Source organism: Bufo gargarizans, chromosome 8 (assembly GCF_014858855.1).
Source record: "Bufo gargarizans isolate SCDJY-AF-19 chromosome 8, ASM1485885v1, whole genome shotgun sequence".
Classification (NCBI taxonomy): domain Eukaryota; kingdom Metazoa; phylum Chordata; class Amphibia; order Anura; family Bufonidae; genus Bufo; species Bufo gargarizans.
Window position 1 is genome coordinate 73,509,256 of NC_058087.1, and position 16,868 is coordinate 73,526,123.

Below are 16,868 nucleotides of genomic sequence, written 5' to 3' on the forward strand. Positions count from 1 at the left end.
CATAGTGATGGGGACGCTTCTAGTTAGAATATACTATGAACTGTGTACATGACTGCCCCCTGCTGCCTGGCAGCACCCGATCTCTTACAGGGGGCTTTGATCCGCACAATTAACCCCTCAGGTGCTGCACCTGAAGGGGTTAATTGTGCGTATCATAGCCCCCTGTAAGAGATCCGGGTCTGCCAGGCAGCAGGGGGCAGACCCCCCTCCCTCCCCAGTTTCAATTTCATTGGTGACCAGTGCGGCCCCCCCCCCTCCCTCTACTGTATTTAACTCATTGGTGGCACAGTGTGCGGCCCCCCCCCCTCCCTCTATTGTATTTAACTCATTGGTGGCACAGTGTGCGGCCTACCCCCCCCCTTCCCCCTGATCATTGGTGCCAGCGGAGAAGCATCATACTTACCTGCTGGCTGCTGCGCTGTCTGTGACCGGCCGGGAGCTCCTCCTACTGGTAAGTCACAGATCATTAAGCAATGCGCCGCACAGACCTGTCACTTACCAGTAGGACGAGCTCCCGGCCGGTCACAGACATCGCAGCAGCCAGCAGGTAAGTATGATGCTTCTAATATTGCTAAGTAACCATGGCAACCAGGACTGCAGTAGCGTCCTGGTTGCCATGGTTACCGATAGGAGCCCCAGTGATTAAACTGGGACTCCGATAGGAACTCTCCGCTGCCACCAATGATGAGGGGGGGGGGGGGGAGATGAGGCCGCACACTGTGCCACCAATGAGTTAAATACAATAGAGGGAGGGAGGGGGGCCGCACACTGTGCCACCAATGAGTTAAATACAATAGAGGGAGGGGGGCTGGGCCGCACACTGTGCCACCAATGAGTTAAATACAATAGAGGGAGGGGGGCCGGGGTGGGGGCCGCACACTGTGCCACTAATGATAATACAATAGAGGGAGGGAGGGGGGGGGCCGCACTGGCCACCAATGATATTCAAACTAGGGGGGGGGGGGGAAGGGGTCTGCCCTCTGCTGCCTGGCAGCCCCTGATCTCTTACAAGGGGATATGATACGCACAATTAACCCCTTCAGGTGCGGCACCTAAGGGGTTAATTGTGCGTATCATAGCCCCCTGTAAGAGATCAGGGGCTGCCAGGCAGCAGGGGGCAGTCATGTACACAGTTTGTAGTATATTCTAACTAGAAGCGTCCCCATCACCATGGGAACGCCTCTGTGTTAGAATATTCTGTCGGATCTGAGTTTCACGATGTAACTCAAATCCGATGGTATAGTCTAACATAGAGGCGTTCCCATGGGGATGGGGACGCTTCAAGTTAAAATATACCATCGGATTGGAGAAAACTCTGATCCGATGGTATAAAAGGGACTCCTGACTTTACATTGAAAGTAAATGGGGACGGATCCGTTTGCAATTGCACCATATTGTGTCAACAACAAAAGGATCTGTCCCCATTGACTTGCATTGTAATTCAGGACGGATCCGTTTGGCTCCGCACGGCCAGGCAGACACCAAAACGACTTTTTTTTCATGTCCGTGGATCCTGGAAAAATCAAGGAAGACCCACGGACGAAAAAACGGTCACGGATCACAGACCAACGGAACCCCGTTTTGCGGACTGTGAAAAAATACTGTCGTGTGCATGACGCCTAAAATGTATAGCAATGATGGTTCACATTAGAGTTGTTGCGATACCAAATTTTCAATTCGATTTTGATACCATAAAAAAGTATTGCGATACTCGATACCACGCAAAAAAAATAAACCAAAAAAGCCACGTGTATTCCGCATTTTAAAAAATTGCGAATCGCGCAGTTTTTATTTATTTCTTTTTTCTGTTCCGGTGTTCATCGCAAAGATTTTTTAAAATATTTTAATAGTTTGGACTTTTCTGACGTGGCGATAGGTGATTATGTTATTATTGTTTATATATTTTATATGTGAAATTGGGAAAGGGGGTGATTTATACTTAATATTTTGGTTATTTTTTAACTTTTTTATTTTTTATTCTTTATTCACACTCTCCCTGCTGCCCTGTGATTTGTGCACACAGCAGCAGGGAGCTGATCATGGCAGCCAGGGCTTCAGTAGCGTCCTGGCTGCCATGGTAACTGATCGGAGCCCCAGGATTACACTGCTGGGGCTCCGATCAGAACTGCCACTGCCAATGAAGAGGGGACCCTGCCACTGCCACCAATGATTTTAATACTGGGGGATTGAGAGGGGCGGGCGCACTGTGCCACCAATGATTTTAATGGGGTGGAGGGTTGGGGGAGGGCGCACTGCACCACCAATGATAATTAACCCTTAATACAGGAGGCGGGTACTGGCAGCAGATCAGCGGCAGTTAACCCCTCAGGTGCCACACCTGAGTGGTTAACTGACACTGATTGCAGCTCCCTGTCAGAGGCAGGGTGCCAGCTATGCGATTCTGCTTCCGGCACCTGCCTCCTGTATTATGTGCTAAAGACGACCTTATATGGGTCCAGACTTTAAGTATTAGGCTGCACAGAGCGGCGCCCAGAGATGTCCCAGCACTTACTATTATTCCTGGGTGCCGCTCCGTTCGCCCGCTGTGCCCCATTACTGTCTCCAGCTCCATATGCTAATTACTATCGGAGCAATGGGGAGGAGACATCAGCTTCTCTAGTGGGCATTCCTTCTCCCGGGCTGTAGCGGAGTCCAATCGCAGCGCAGGGAGAAGGAACACCCACTAGAGAAGCTGATGTCTCCTCCCCATCGCTCCGATAGTAATTAGCATATGGAGCTGGAGACAGTAATGGGGCACATCGGGCGAACGGAGCAGCGCCCAGGAATAATAGTAAGTGCTGGCACATCTCTGGGTGCCGCTCTGTGTAGCCTGCTACTTAAAGTCTGGACCCAGGAAAAGTCCTATCATTGGTGGCACATTGCGCCCACCCCTCTCTCCTCATTGGTGGCAGCAGCAGCACAGGGGGAGGGAGAGACTGCTTTCTTCTCCCCTGTGCTGCTGAGAGAACAGGAGCGCGCCGACAGCAGCGCGCTCATGTTCAGAGATACTAGACTGCGCAGCACCGCAGCCCAGTATCGAAAAAAATGGAAATCCCGGTATAGTATCGACACTAGGACAAAAGTATCGATTGGGTATTGAAATTTCGGTACCCGCAACAACCCTAGTTCACATAACACAATAGTTACTTGTTCTAATCCATTTCATACCTTCTCACATAAAAGTCCAATGATGCCGCTGAAAAGTGCAATAAATGTTGGATTCCTACGATATCATAAATGTTCAAAATTCCTGATAATTAGACCTCATAGTATGTTTTTTTTTATCATTATTTTATTTTAACATATTATTTCATTCGTATATAATTTGGTAATATAGTTTAATATTCTAAAGGTGGTCTGACATATCTTTCCAGTAGGTGGTGTGCTTATTGATATTTACCTATTTTTTCCTTTTGTCAGTTTGGGTTCCCAAACAGATAGTGCACCCACCAATTCCCTTTGTGTGCAGTGTGAGCCACGTCGTTTGATTAATATTTCTGATATGTATCCATTTACATAAAATCACTCCATTAAATGGGTATTCAAGTAATCTCAAGGAGAGCGGATAACTGTTAGATCAGTGGAGGACCTAACTGCTGGGCACCAGTCACAAGAAAGGGGGCTCTCTACACCATGAGTGACAAGTCGAGCATGTGCACTGCCATTCATTTCATCTCTAAGGGACCTGATGGAAATAGCAGAGCAGTTTATGGTATTCCTGCTCTCATGAGCAACTGTGGGTCCCCAACAATCTAATCCTGAATTTACACAGCCTATATAAATATAAAGCTGATCACCTGATCAGGAAATGAAACGTTAAGTAGATATGTGGACAGAGGCCACAATCGAAGCAGTGCCACTTAACATCCCAGAGGAGGCTGCTTCAGTAAAACAAACAGATGTCACGCTCATTTTTAGAATACAAAACACATAGATTTTTGCAACAATACCCACATTCCGGCAACTTCTTCAGATATAGGCTCCGCCCACAGTGTAGAAAGTTGAAAAATATGATGTGTGGAGAACTGCAGAAAGAGTGGATAGCATGGAGTAAGAAAAATACACAAGAACTGACTACTGATGGTATATAGCATCTGCTGCTCTTAAAAATAAAACTTAAATTATTCCTGAGTACTTCTCATCCCTAACAATTATTTAGCTCTGACAGGAGTCTTAAAGGGGTTATCCCATGTAATGAAGTTAACATTTTTGTGTTGTTTATCCCATCACAGGCAATTTACTAAATACATGTTTTAATCGATTCCTCCTCCTTTCCTCTCTATTTGCATTTCTTCCTCTGAGTTGTGTACATGTTGTTGACATCGGTTACAACCACCGCAGCGACACTGCCACGGTGGCACACTTGCGTGGTGTCCTCCTGTCTTCTTGTAGGCTGGACGGCCAGCTTCATGGGATCACGCATATCTGCACATGAGTGGTCAATCTCTTGCCTCCCTTCGTAAGTTTATTCCTCGCGCATACGCGGTCAAACCCGTTCATCCTGTCATTTCTTCAGTGGTAAAGTCAGTGTACGCGCGGTCTCTCTGTATTGTGCGCCTCTGCCACTCCCGGCTCAGACACACGCGGCAGCATGTTATAGAGCAGAAGGAGCGGAGCAGATTCATATATAGTTTTTGTTGGAAAAGATTTAGTAAAAACTTGTATTTCATTCATTTACATTCCTGCTCATTCTGGGCTTTGAAGTCCAGGAAGCGGTCCTATCAGTGAGTGACAGCTATAGCTGTATACACAGTCATAGAGGGAAGGCTGTCAGTCACTGATAGGACCGCCTCCATGATGTCAAAGCACAGAATGAGCACAAAGTCTTGCTGTATCTTTTCCCATAAAACCATATCTCAATCTGCTCAACTCCTCCTGCTATATAACATGCTGCCTATAACTTACATTATATTTTCATGGTCACATGTTCCCTTTAATAATTTAGCTTTTTTGGAGATCCGCATATTTCACAAAAATAAATAAATAAAGTCGCTCACCTGGGCATGAACCAGGGCATCATTGAAAAGAATAAACCAGTTGACAGAAAAGCGTCCAGCATGCTGCAAACACAATCCGCGGTTGCTGCTTTCACAGATCAGACGTCTTTCTGGTTTCCTCAAAGAATCCTGCAGAAAAAAATTTAGATTTAGGGACAATGTACGAGGCTTTTTTGGCTGCAGATTGTATTTTAACAGGACAGTGTGGTGGTAGACACCAAGGGTAATATGGTGGCATATGCTATAGGAACAATGTGGCTGTCATTGATATATAGAGACATATGGGGAACTGCAGTGGACATTCTAATAGGTCATTATTTGGTCAGGGTTGGCAGTATAATTTGGTATTCTAAGCACTGTATTGTATATATTTCATAGCTCATTCAGGAGTACTATTTGGAGGCAGATCCAAGCATCTGGGTCAAATAAATTATTTGGGGGTGGGACTTGGAGCTCACAGAGGAGAAAAAGATGTTTGCCAAGGTGCAACAGGGTTCTCAACGGGTATTGAGATTTTGGCAAAGTCCATATTAAACTTATACAGTGATTTCTATACACCAGACACTGTACAGTAATTTAATGTAAACTAAAGCTGGCTTTATACACACTATGTGAAGCAGCCATTTATCTGGAAAAAAAATCGATCCTTCCCGACAATTGGCTGCTCGTTCAGTGGAGGTGAAGGACGGTATATACACAAAGTGATCACCTCCACTGTATGAGGACGGGTGATGCTGCAGATGTCACTCATCCTTATACCAATTCATTGTTTCTGGCCAGAAGATCGCCATTTAGACAGCAGGATCTGCTGCTCAGAAATAGAAATTTAGGTGTCCATACAAACGGCTGCTTTACAAAATGAACAAGCATTTAGCTTGTTCATTGCATGATCTTCGTCACCTTTAGACGGGTAGATTATTGAGAACAAGCATTCGTATGAAGGTTTGTCCCTAATAATCTGCCCGAGAATCTGGCAGTGTAATCCCTGCATACCTCACACACTGATAAGGATGTGTCTGACACAGCAGAACTTTGAAGGCAGATCATTTTGCTTTAAATCAAATGCATCTAATGAGTTGGTTATCCCACATTTTTCTTGTTATTGGCAAAGACGTGGTATAACACATATAGAAAGTCAGACAGAAAATAAATGGTACAACAAATATATTAATACGTAGGGTGTACATCTAGCAAAAATCAGATTCATGTGACATACATTACAGTCCTACAACACTGCTGTTTTACACTAGCATACCACTCTGCAGTACACCAGTATCAGCAATTGTACCCCAATAAGTATGTGTATTCTAATGTAATCCTTAAAGAGGACTTGTCACTTACACTTACAATTACTTGCATTCCTCATGTACAACTTCTGGCGCATATTTTCATATAACTCTGTTGTGCCATTCCTCTATTCTTCCTGCTAGAATTTCAGAAGTCTGCAATAAATATTCAACTAGGTGTTTACCAGTTGGGGGGGTGGGTGTCCCTGAACAGTCTGCCACTGACAGCAATGATTGTACAGTGTCAGACTGTACAGGAACACAATCAGCTGTACCTTTACTGCAGAATGATGACAATTCATTTATAAAATTCTAGGAGGAATAATAGAAGTATGGTACAACACAACAGACATACTGTACAAGAAATGATGATCCACAATTGCAATTTCATGGGTAGTGCAAGTAGTTACTAGAACTGACATGTCAGGAGAGGTGACAAGTCATCTTTGAATTACAGACCAATGAGTTTGAAGTGTGGTGTTTAGGGGGTCTTTAACTGGGTCTCCTTTAAAAGAAAATCCTGTCATCAGAAGTATGCTGCCCAATGAGACCAACATTATATCGATGTATCAGTTACTAGATGTCTTGCTGTAGATTTAATAAAATCACTTCAGCAGCCATAGTGGGAGCTGAGGCTGTAGTCTTATATGCTTGTGAGCTATGGTTTGCCCTCCCCACTTCCTGCAGATTGGCGGCATGAAAGTCGAGGACTTGCTGTGCGGCTGATAAAGGGTGACTTTATGAAAACCACAGTAAGACATCCAGTAAATTATACACCTATGGAATCCGGGTCTGACACTGCTTTATGCTGCCCTCAGGGCAGCATACACCTGGTGACAGATTCCTTTTAAAGGGACTGTCCCATCTCTGTGTTTCTGCGGCAAGACGGGACTAAGCGCCAGCTCCAGGTGGCTGGGCTCACAGAAGCCTTTGTAGTGAATGTGAGCTACGAAAACAGTGTAGCAAAATAAGCCACGCTTCTCCCACGGCCCCTTTAATGGAGAACCAGAAACAAAAATTATGCATTGTCAAGTCAACTTGAGGGTTATCAGAGACATTTACAATAAACAAATTTTCAGACTCCAGCACTCACTTTTTCTTGAAGTATCAAGTTCTCCGGCTTTATTTATCAAAAGTGCACAGGTATTACAAGGTTCAATTCTCTTAGGTGTAGGCTGTTAAAGTTAACAGCCTACACCTAAGAGAATTGAACCTTGTAATACCTGTGCACTTTTGATAAATAAAGCCGGAGAACTTGATACTTCAAGAAAAAGTGAGTGCTGGAGTCTGAAAATTTGTTTATTGTTTTTGTATACCTGTAAAGGAGTTTTTGGAAAAAACTAAGACACCGGGCACGCGGATATAAATACTATTTACTGAAAAAATGAGCCGGTATCTCTACTTACATGTTTATCAGAGACATTTACCTAATGAGTGCTGTGTATAACTACAGTAAGTGACATGATGCACTTTAAAAAATACTATATTAATACGCCATTCAATAAAAACAGAAATCCTAAATGCTATTAAACAATTAAAACTAGGCAAGTCACCAGGACCAGATGGCCTTACTAATAGATACTATAAAATATTCGCAGAAGAATTAACACCCAATTTAGAAACAATATTTAATTTAGCCGCTGAAATAAAATCCTTCCCAAAAGAAATGTTAAAGGGAATCTGTCACCTAGTTTGAACATATTAAACTGTTAACATAGCAATGTTCAACAGCCTCAATAGTGTCACTGGGCATGCCCAGTGACGTAATCAGAGCGCAGGAGCCGTAGTATCGTACAGGCGCAGGCAGTTGGCGATACTGCAGCTGTGCGAGAATTCTGGGGAAAGAAAGGAGGACGCAAGGGTCGTGGGGTGAATAAGGCTACTTTCACACTAGCGTTCGTCGGTCCGCTCGTGAGCTCCGTTTGAAGGGGCTCACGAGCGGACCCGAACGCAGCCGTCCAGCCCTGATGCAGTCTGAATGGAGCGGATCCGCTCAGACTGCATCAGTCTGGCGGCGTTAAGCCTCCGCTCCGCTCGCCTCCGCACGGACAGGCGGACAGCTGAACGCTGCTTGCAGCGTTCGGGTGTCCGCCTGGCCGTGCGGAGGCGTGCGGATCCGTTCAGACTTACAATGTAAGTCAATGGGAACGGATCCGCTTGAAGATGTCACCAATTGACTCAATCTTCAAGCGGATCCGTCCCCCATTGACTTTACATTGAAAGTCTGAACGGATCCGCGCAGGCTACTTGCGCACTTGCGAATTTTTTTAAAGTTATAATGCAGACGGATCCGTACTGAACGGAGCCTCCGTCTGCATTAATATGAGCGGATCCGTTCAGAACGGATCCGCCCGAACGCTAGTGTGAAAGTAGCCTAAATTACATGACGTAGCAGAGGGGGGCGGTGCCGTTCGGAGTTAATTAATTTATGAGGAGGCGTGCTGTGCTTGAAATAAAGGCCGGCTGGGCACTGCAGGGGGGCGTTAATGGGCACTAGAGGAGAGGAACAACGCCCCTCTGGGCACCTTGAAGCCTAATTAGCATATTTGAAAAATCGCTTTTTGATCAAAATGAAAACTTGAATAAAAGAAAGAAGACCCTTGCTGGAATGAAGGTACTTCATTGAACATTGCTATGTTAACAGTTTAATATGCTCAAACTAGGTGACAGATTCCCTTTAACAGCTACAATCATAACCCTACCCAAAGCAGGAAAAGAACTTACTACACCATCTAACTTTCGCCCAATTTCTATATTAAACACGGACATTAAAATATAAGCAAAAATTATAGCAAATAGATTACTTAATATTCTTCCCTTGATAATAAACCAAGACCAAGTAGATTTTATTAAAGGTTGACAAACCTTTGACGCCACACGTAGAATATTAAACCTCATACAACATTGTAAAACACTAAATATCCCTTCCTTCTTCCTAATATTAGACTCTGAAAAAGTATTCGACAGGATACACTGGGGCTATCTAGAATCTGTATTACTCAAATTTGGATTAACTGACCACATAAATTCCGCCATTATATGCCAATCCCTCAGGAAAAGTCTATTCCTCCGGTTATCTTTCAGAATCTTTCAATATTAGCAATGGAACAAGACAAGGATGCCCCCTCTCTCCTTAAATTTTTGCATTAATAATGCAACCCCTAGCAGAAACAATTTGTATAAACTCACAAATAATAGGTATTAAAATAGGTACAAGAGAACACAAAATTACATTATACGCTGACGAGATAATATTAACACTAAAAAATCCCAACATTTTGCCTAATACACTACAAACCACTCTATCCTATTTTAATATGATTTAATATTACAAAATAAATCACAAATATTAAACAAACATTCCTCAAAAAACACAATTAACCGCATCATTCTCAATGGAATAACAAAAAACTTAAATATCTAGGAATATATATCACATCCACTAGTCAAAATCTATATAAAGAAAACTATAACCCCTTACTATCCTCTATACCTTAAAAATTACTTACATACAATAAAATACAACTATCCTGGTCTGACAAAATAGCTACAGTCAAAATGTTTATTCTGCCAATCCAAAATTATTTTTTTTACTACTCTACAAAATGAAATTTCCAAATTTATATGGACAAATAAAAAACCTAGAACTAACTTAGAAATTATGACACAACACTGGAAAATGGGAGGCATGGGACTACCGAATATAAAGAACTACTATAAAGCAACACTACTAGACCAAACATAACACTGGTGGACAAAGTCTGAAACTGAAAAAAGACACTGGGTTCAGATAGAAGAAAATTGTTTGAAATCAGACCCCATCAGTATACTTAAAAGAACTAAACCACAAAGAAAGGAACAACACTAAGTATAAAGGCCACACAAACTACTTGGGAAAATTATATTAATAAATACCCCATATCTAATAAAATTAACATACAACAACTACCAATTAAAAATATATCAAAACAATTTGTCCAGATATCAACCTTTCTAACTGGGAAAAAAACTGAATAAAAAGAATTAAAGACTTAGGGTACTTTCACACTAGCGTTTTTCTGAGTTCCGTCCTAGGGGCTCTATACCGGAAAATAACTGATCAGGTATATCCCCATGCATTCTGAATGGAGAGTAATCCGTTCAGGATGCATCAGGATGTCTTCAGTTCAGTCGTTTTGACTGATCAGGCAAAAGATAAAAAACCGTAGCATGCTACGGTTTTATCTCCGGCAAAAAAAAACGGAAGACTTGCCTGAATGCCTAATCCGGCATTTTTCCCCATAGGAAGGCATTAGTGCAGGATCCGGCCTTCAAAATACCGGAATGCCGGCATGCGCAGACCGGTAAAAATGTGAAACAAATATACAAGACGGATCCGTCTGTCCGCATGACAAGCGGAGAGACGAATCTGTTCTTGCAATGCATTTGTGAGACGGATCCGTCTCACAAATGCTTTCAGTCACATCCAAATCGGCGGATCCGGCAGGCAGTTCCGTTGCTGGATCACACTACCGCAAGTGTGAAAGTAGCCTTAACCCACCCAGATAACCAACACAAATTATAATCATTCACCCATTTAGCTTCCCAATATCAGTTACCTAAAACAAACTTCTACAAATATTACAAAAATCAGACATTCCTTTTCCCAAATCCAGATCAACGACCCAATTTTTCCTAAATCTGCATTTACATTCTTTTCTACTCAAAATCCTATAAAGAAAGGTATTTCTAACTTCTATGTTGATATTAACAATAGTGAAGATAAGTTAAAAAATAAATATCTACTACAATGGGAAAAAGACCTAGGAACAACCTATTCTCCCAAAAATTGGAAATCTGCGTTCAACTGTACTATGAAATATCCAAAGGAATGCACCACTGTGAACCTGTCACGAAAAATACTTCTGAGATGGCACCTAACACCGGTAAAATTAAACCATATGGATCCCATCTACTCTGATCTTTGCTGGAAAAATTGTGGAGACCAAGGAACCTATCTACATCTATGGTGGACAAGTCTAAAAATTCTGACTTTTTGGAAAATGGTATTTGAAAAGCTACATACAAATATTCAACTATCTCCAGACTTTGCCTTATGTTTCCTACCAAATCAACCTATCCCACGACATACTAAAACAATGGGATCCCATATAATACTAGCCGGAAGAAGCCTCATGGCACAAAAATGGAAAAGCCCAGAAATTCCTACCATCACAGAAATATGGACTTCGGTCTCATACGTATGCAACATGGAAGTTAAAGGGGTTGTCCGGGTTCAGAGCTGAACCCGGACATACCTCCATTTACACCCAGGCAGCCCCCCTGACTTGAGCATCGGAGCAGTTCATGCTCCGATGATCTCCTTTGCTCTGCGCTAAATCATGCAGGGCAAAGGCATTTTTAGGAGTTCCGGTGACGTACCGGGGCTCTCCATGGGACTGCCAGTAAAACGGCTAGGGCAGCGCTACAGCCCGCCCATTAGAGCCGGTGACATCACCGAACACGCTGCCGGGCGGAAGTTTCTGCCCGGCAGTGTGTTATGATAAATAAAAGAGCCCTTGCCCTGCGCGATCTAGCGCAGGGCAAGGGAGCGCATCTGAGCATGGAGATACTCCGATGCTAGCCTCAGGGATGCTGCCGGGGTGAAAATAAGGGTATGTCCGGGTTCAGATCTGAACCCGGACAACCCCTTTAAATACGCGTCATATTCACTATCCTTGAGTAAAATAAAAAAATATTGGTCTCTATGGAACCCGAACGACCTAAACAACATACCAAACTGATTCTCTCTCTTATTAAAGATAAGTTTCAAAACTAATGTTAACATTATTTACCTGCTATATCTATACTAGAAAAAATATAACAACTAATCCTATATACAAAAACACATATGTGTGTGTATATGGGATATACGTATATACACAAATCTTTTTAAAAATAGAAGATGCATACTGTATTTGTATATATATGTATGGTATTGCAAATGTATGTATGTGTATAGTATATATGCATATGTGTGTGTGTATACATTGGATATGTGAATATATGTATGATCACGACGACATATCATGTATATATAGGCATGAACACATACGCATTATATACATATATATATATATATATATATATATATATATTTATATAATTCTATAAAAATATATAGATGCATTTGTGAGTAGATGCAGACACACACACATAACAACAACGAAAGATTTGTAAAGCGCTTTTCTCCCATAGGAGAGATAGCATATACACACACACACATACTCAAGATGCTACATAGTTATGATAATTAATGTTTAAGTACATGTTTATTTTACATTTATATGTATATTTATATATTCAAAACCCATTTCACTAATATATCGGCATGTCCAACCCCTTTTATTATCTACTCAAATTCATAACTAACAAACCAATGAACCTGATGCCAAAGTTATGTTTATTAATATAATTAATATATATTTTTCACATGAATGAAAATAACTATAACTTTAGAATGTATCAAAAACCAATAAAAATTGCCGTTGAAAAAAATATATATAAAAATGCCACGCCCCTTACAGTGAATATACTTACCCCGCTTTTCCCTGTGCACGGATGAAAACATCTGATGTCGGGGGGGGGGGGGGGGGGAGCAGCCAATGGGAGGCGGGGACGGGGATGAGCCTACCTAGCGTCACCGGCGTTGCTGTGTGCCGAATTTCAGATTATATATATATATATATATATATATACACACAAACACACACACACACAGAATATAGAACAGACATTTGTCATTAATTACAGTCTCAAAGAGGTTTAGACATACTGTCATCTTCCCTGGGAAGGTCTTCCAGAAGCCCAAGGTGTATTCAGCCTCCTTCTTCTTTCTACTCAAAGCCAAGGCCAAAGCGTCATAACTAGTGCTTGAGTCTTGAAGTTTTTTGTACTCTGGTGAGGACTAACATACAAGACAGAAGAAAAGAAGACTGTCTGAGAAAATCTGATGATCATCAACAACAAAGTGCATCATGACTCCCCAGCAAGTAGAGCGAAAAACGGTAAAGTGACAGCAGAGACCAAGGGGTCCATTGAGGAAATATTACAATCAGTAATAGAATGGAGACACTGAATGCCCACATGATGGACAATGTCAACAGAAGAGGCACTAAATAAAGCAAAAGTGTAAATAAGAGAAACATTAATAACTACACTGTTGCAATGAAAAATGCAGTAGTTTACCACTTCAAAGCACATAGCGAGTTTCAGTAACAGTCTGGCATATTCATGAAGTCTGGTCATTGGTGAAAAGAAGAGGGCGCTAAGTGTTTCAGGAATAGATGAACCTTCCTCTGTCTCATGGCAGAGACTCTGTATAAGGCCTTGGTTCTTAGTGAAGAAGTCCCTAGAATAATAGGACCATAATAAAATGTAATGAAAACGTATGTACACAAAGAGAACATAATGAGCTCAGCTAACTTAAAGGGGTGATGTAAACCTTTGTCAAGTACCCCTACAACTGCCCCTCCATAGTAAAATTGCAAACTTTGTCATTCACTTCCTTAAAGGGGTTGTCCGGGTTCGGAGCTAAACCCGGACATAATCTCCCCTTCACTCATTTAGCCTGTATGAGTGGACCATCAAAGCATTTCTTGCTCTGATGCTCCCCCTTGCCTTGCGCAGGAAAGGGCTTTTATTTTCCACTACCGGCACAATTGGGCAGTCTTTAGCGCTGCTCTAGGCTGCGGCAGTGCTAAAAACTACACATTAGTGATGGTGACGTCACCGGGCTTACTGCTAGTAACCGTCACCGGCAGTAAACAAACAGCCCTTCTCCTGCGCTATGCAGCGCAGGGCAAGGAGGAGCTTCGGAGCAAGAACTGGTTTGATGCTCCACTCATACAGGATAAACAAGTGAAAGGAGCTGAGCTGAATCTGGACAACCTCTTTAAGGAGTATTCTGGTTAAGACATGTTTTCCTTTACACAATGTATTGTTCCAACAGCTGCAACCCTCACGATTATGAGACTGGGGGGGGTCCTGTGCCCCTGTATCAATGGAAAAAGCAGGTCAAACATGCACAATGCTGCTCCATTCATCAATATAAGACTGTCGAAGATGGCAGAGTACAGTGCTTAGTTATCTCCGGCAGTCCACTTCTAACCATAATAAATCAATGAACCTCACCCCACAATGCCACCTCCTAAGCCCTCTAAGGCCTCGTGCACATGGCTCTACCGTGTTTTGCAGTAATAGGATTTTTTGTGCTTACCTGTAAAATCTTTTCTCGCTGAGTTTATTGGGGGACACAGCTCCCACCCCATAAGTACATTGCTGGCTCTCCTTGATGGGTCCCTCCGGTTCTTGATTCTGACTCATCTCAGTCTTTCTTCCTTTTTATTGTTTTCTGTTGGCTTCTCCTGACTGCTCCTACTGCTTTTGTACAAACTGATTAGCTCAGTGTCTGCAGGAGGGATATAGCTGAGAGGAGGAGCTAACACTTTTTTGTTTATTGTCACCTCCTAGTGGCAGCAGCTATACCCATGGTCTTCTGTGTCCCCCAATGAACTCAGCAAGAAAAGGATTTTACAGGTAAGCACAAAAAATCCTATTTTCTCGCTCTTCGGTCTCACAGAAGACCATGGGACCTTCAAGAGCAGTACCATGGGGAGGGAACAAGACCAGAATGAATCCAAGGCCGGTCATAAGGCCCCACACAGAAATGCGGGGGAGGACACCCCAAGAACCCTGAAAACGGACAGGAAGACCCATTCCCCGGAAGGCCAGTTAGAGTGGCTGAATACGCAGAGGCTCTGGCTGGGCAGAAGAACTAACAGTCTAGGGAATATAAGTCACGGCTTAGGAGACTTCAGAAGAAGTGGAGAGCACACAGAACATCCACAAGATGCACCAGAACAAACAGAGTGACTGCGGAAGATACAGGAGAGAGAAACAGCCTGGATCCAGAAGACTTCTAAGGAAGTGATACCCAAGGATCAGAAACCTAGGAAAAAAAAACACCCTAGAGTCATCAACAGTCACAACATGGCCTGAGTAGAAAAAAAGGAGGGGAATTCTACGAAAGCTGGTAATAGGCAGCGTGTGAAGGAACAGTGCAAAAAGAAACCACTCAGTGGAATACTGATTTGGAAGAAGAAGAACTAAAAATGGCGTTTGGTCTGGCTATCAAGGGCCAGAGAACTGCAGATGTGACAAGCTTGGTGGAAGAAGTAGGGGTGCCAGAAGGCAAAAACCCCAACTCCATACCAGGCTGCAGAAGAGAAGAACTCTCCAGCGGAACCATGACGAACTAGTCAGGTCTAGAGAAACTGGATGTCAGGCATGACAATGGCCCACAAGAAAATATTCTTGAGGGAGTGAAGAAACCCAATAGGAACAAGGCAGTGGAATCGACCCAAAACCCACAAAAAAATAGGGAGTAACCTGGTAGGAAAAGTGTGCGCTCCGGGATCAAAAACGTCCGCTTCAGACCTACGGCCAAGGGGTTTTCTTTATAAGAGTATTTCCCAAGGAGAATGTCAATGTGGTAAGCAGAGGCATGTAGAGGAGGACCTTAAATTCCATAACAATAGAGGAGAGAAGCAGTCTGATACTCCATGGAAGGCTACCTGAACAGGCAGACCTAACAGGAAGCTGAAGAAAAAAACACCTAGACCAAAAGGACAAAAATATGAAGGTTGTGTAAACCTATCAGACACTATCGACCGCCACTGCAGAACAACTCTGCCTAAAGAAGAGAGTGGGGTAATCAGAGGAATGTACAAAACGGCCAGACAGGAACCAGAGATGGTATAAATACTGCGCCAGGAAGGGAGTGTGGACGCCGAATGCCACAAAGTCCCAGAAAAACGCTGGCAACAGAACCAATACCACCCGAGCAGGCACTCCACAGCAGAAAGGGGGTATACGAGAATCCAATGGCTATGGAAACTGGCCGAGCAGGCAGTAACAGTATGTGGGGGAAGTGCAATTACTCGCCCTGCGGAGAAGTAGAAGAGGCTGATGTGGCTCAGTAGAGAACCAGCACTTAGGGGTGACAACAAGGACAGTACGACCGCTCGACCCGGTGAGGGGAGCAATGCAGACAACTCACATATGCAAACTCAATAAGTGCATATCCAAAGTCCACAAGGAAGCACGCTGATGCTGTCACTGTAGAGGCAATGCACTACATGGGAACAAGGCGCTAAGCCAGCGCTATAGAAATCGGTGGGCATCGGCGCTCTGTGACCACACGCTGTGCGTGCCACAGTGAGCAAACCCATCAGCTGCAGCATGGTATGGGCAGTTGACCAGCGCCATAAGGAATAAATGTACCTGTCAGCCAGCGCATCAGGTATACCATACACACAACATCTGGTGGATCAATCGAACCCAGTGATGGCAGAACATGAGCACAGTGCCACCTGTGGAAGAAGGAAATGTAGGCACAATCACAACTACAACTAGCAAGAAGGTTCTCCCCTAGAAGGAGGAATGCTGTGTAGGTACCGCACAAAATACCAAGGCTGATACTCCACATGGAGGCAGGGGATGCCGTAAAAAACATAGATGCAGTGCCCCCCGCCAATGTGTCATG

General features: G+C 43.3%; 1 protein-coding gene across 1 annotated transcript in view; it reads right to left on the bottom strand.

Moving 5' to 3' along the window:
* ALS2 (alsin Rho guanine nucleotide exchange factor ALS2) overlaps positions 1-16,868 on the bottom strand; it is a 105,936-nt gene that overhangs the window by 51,980 nt on the left and 37,088 nt on the right. Inside the window, 4 exon segments of the mRNA XM_044302574.1 lie at positions 3,955-4,025; positions 4,998-5,126; positions 13,098-13,229; positions 13,511-13,673. Of these exon segments, the coding sequence (XP_044158509.1) occupies positions 3,955-4,025; positions 4,998-5,126; positions 13,098-13,229; positions 13,511-13,673 (495 nt within the window).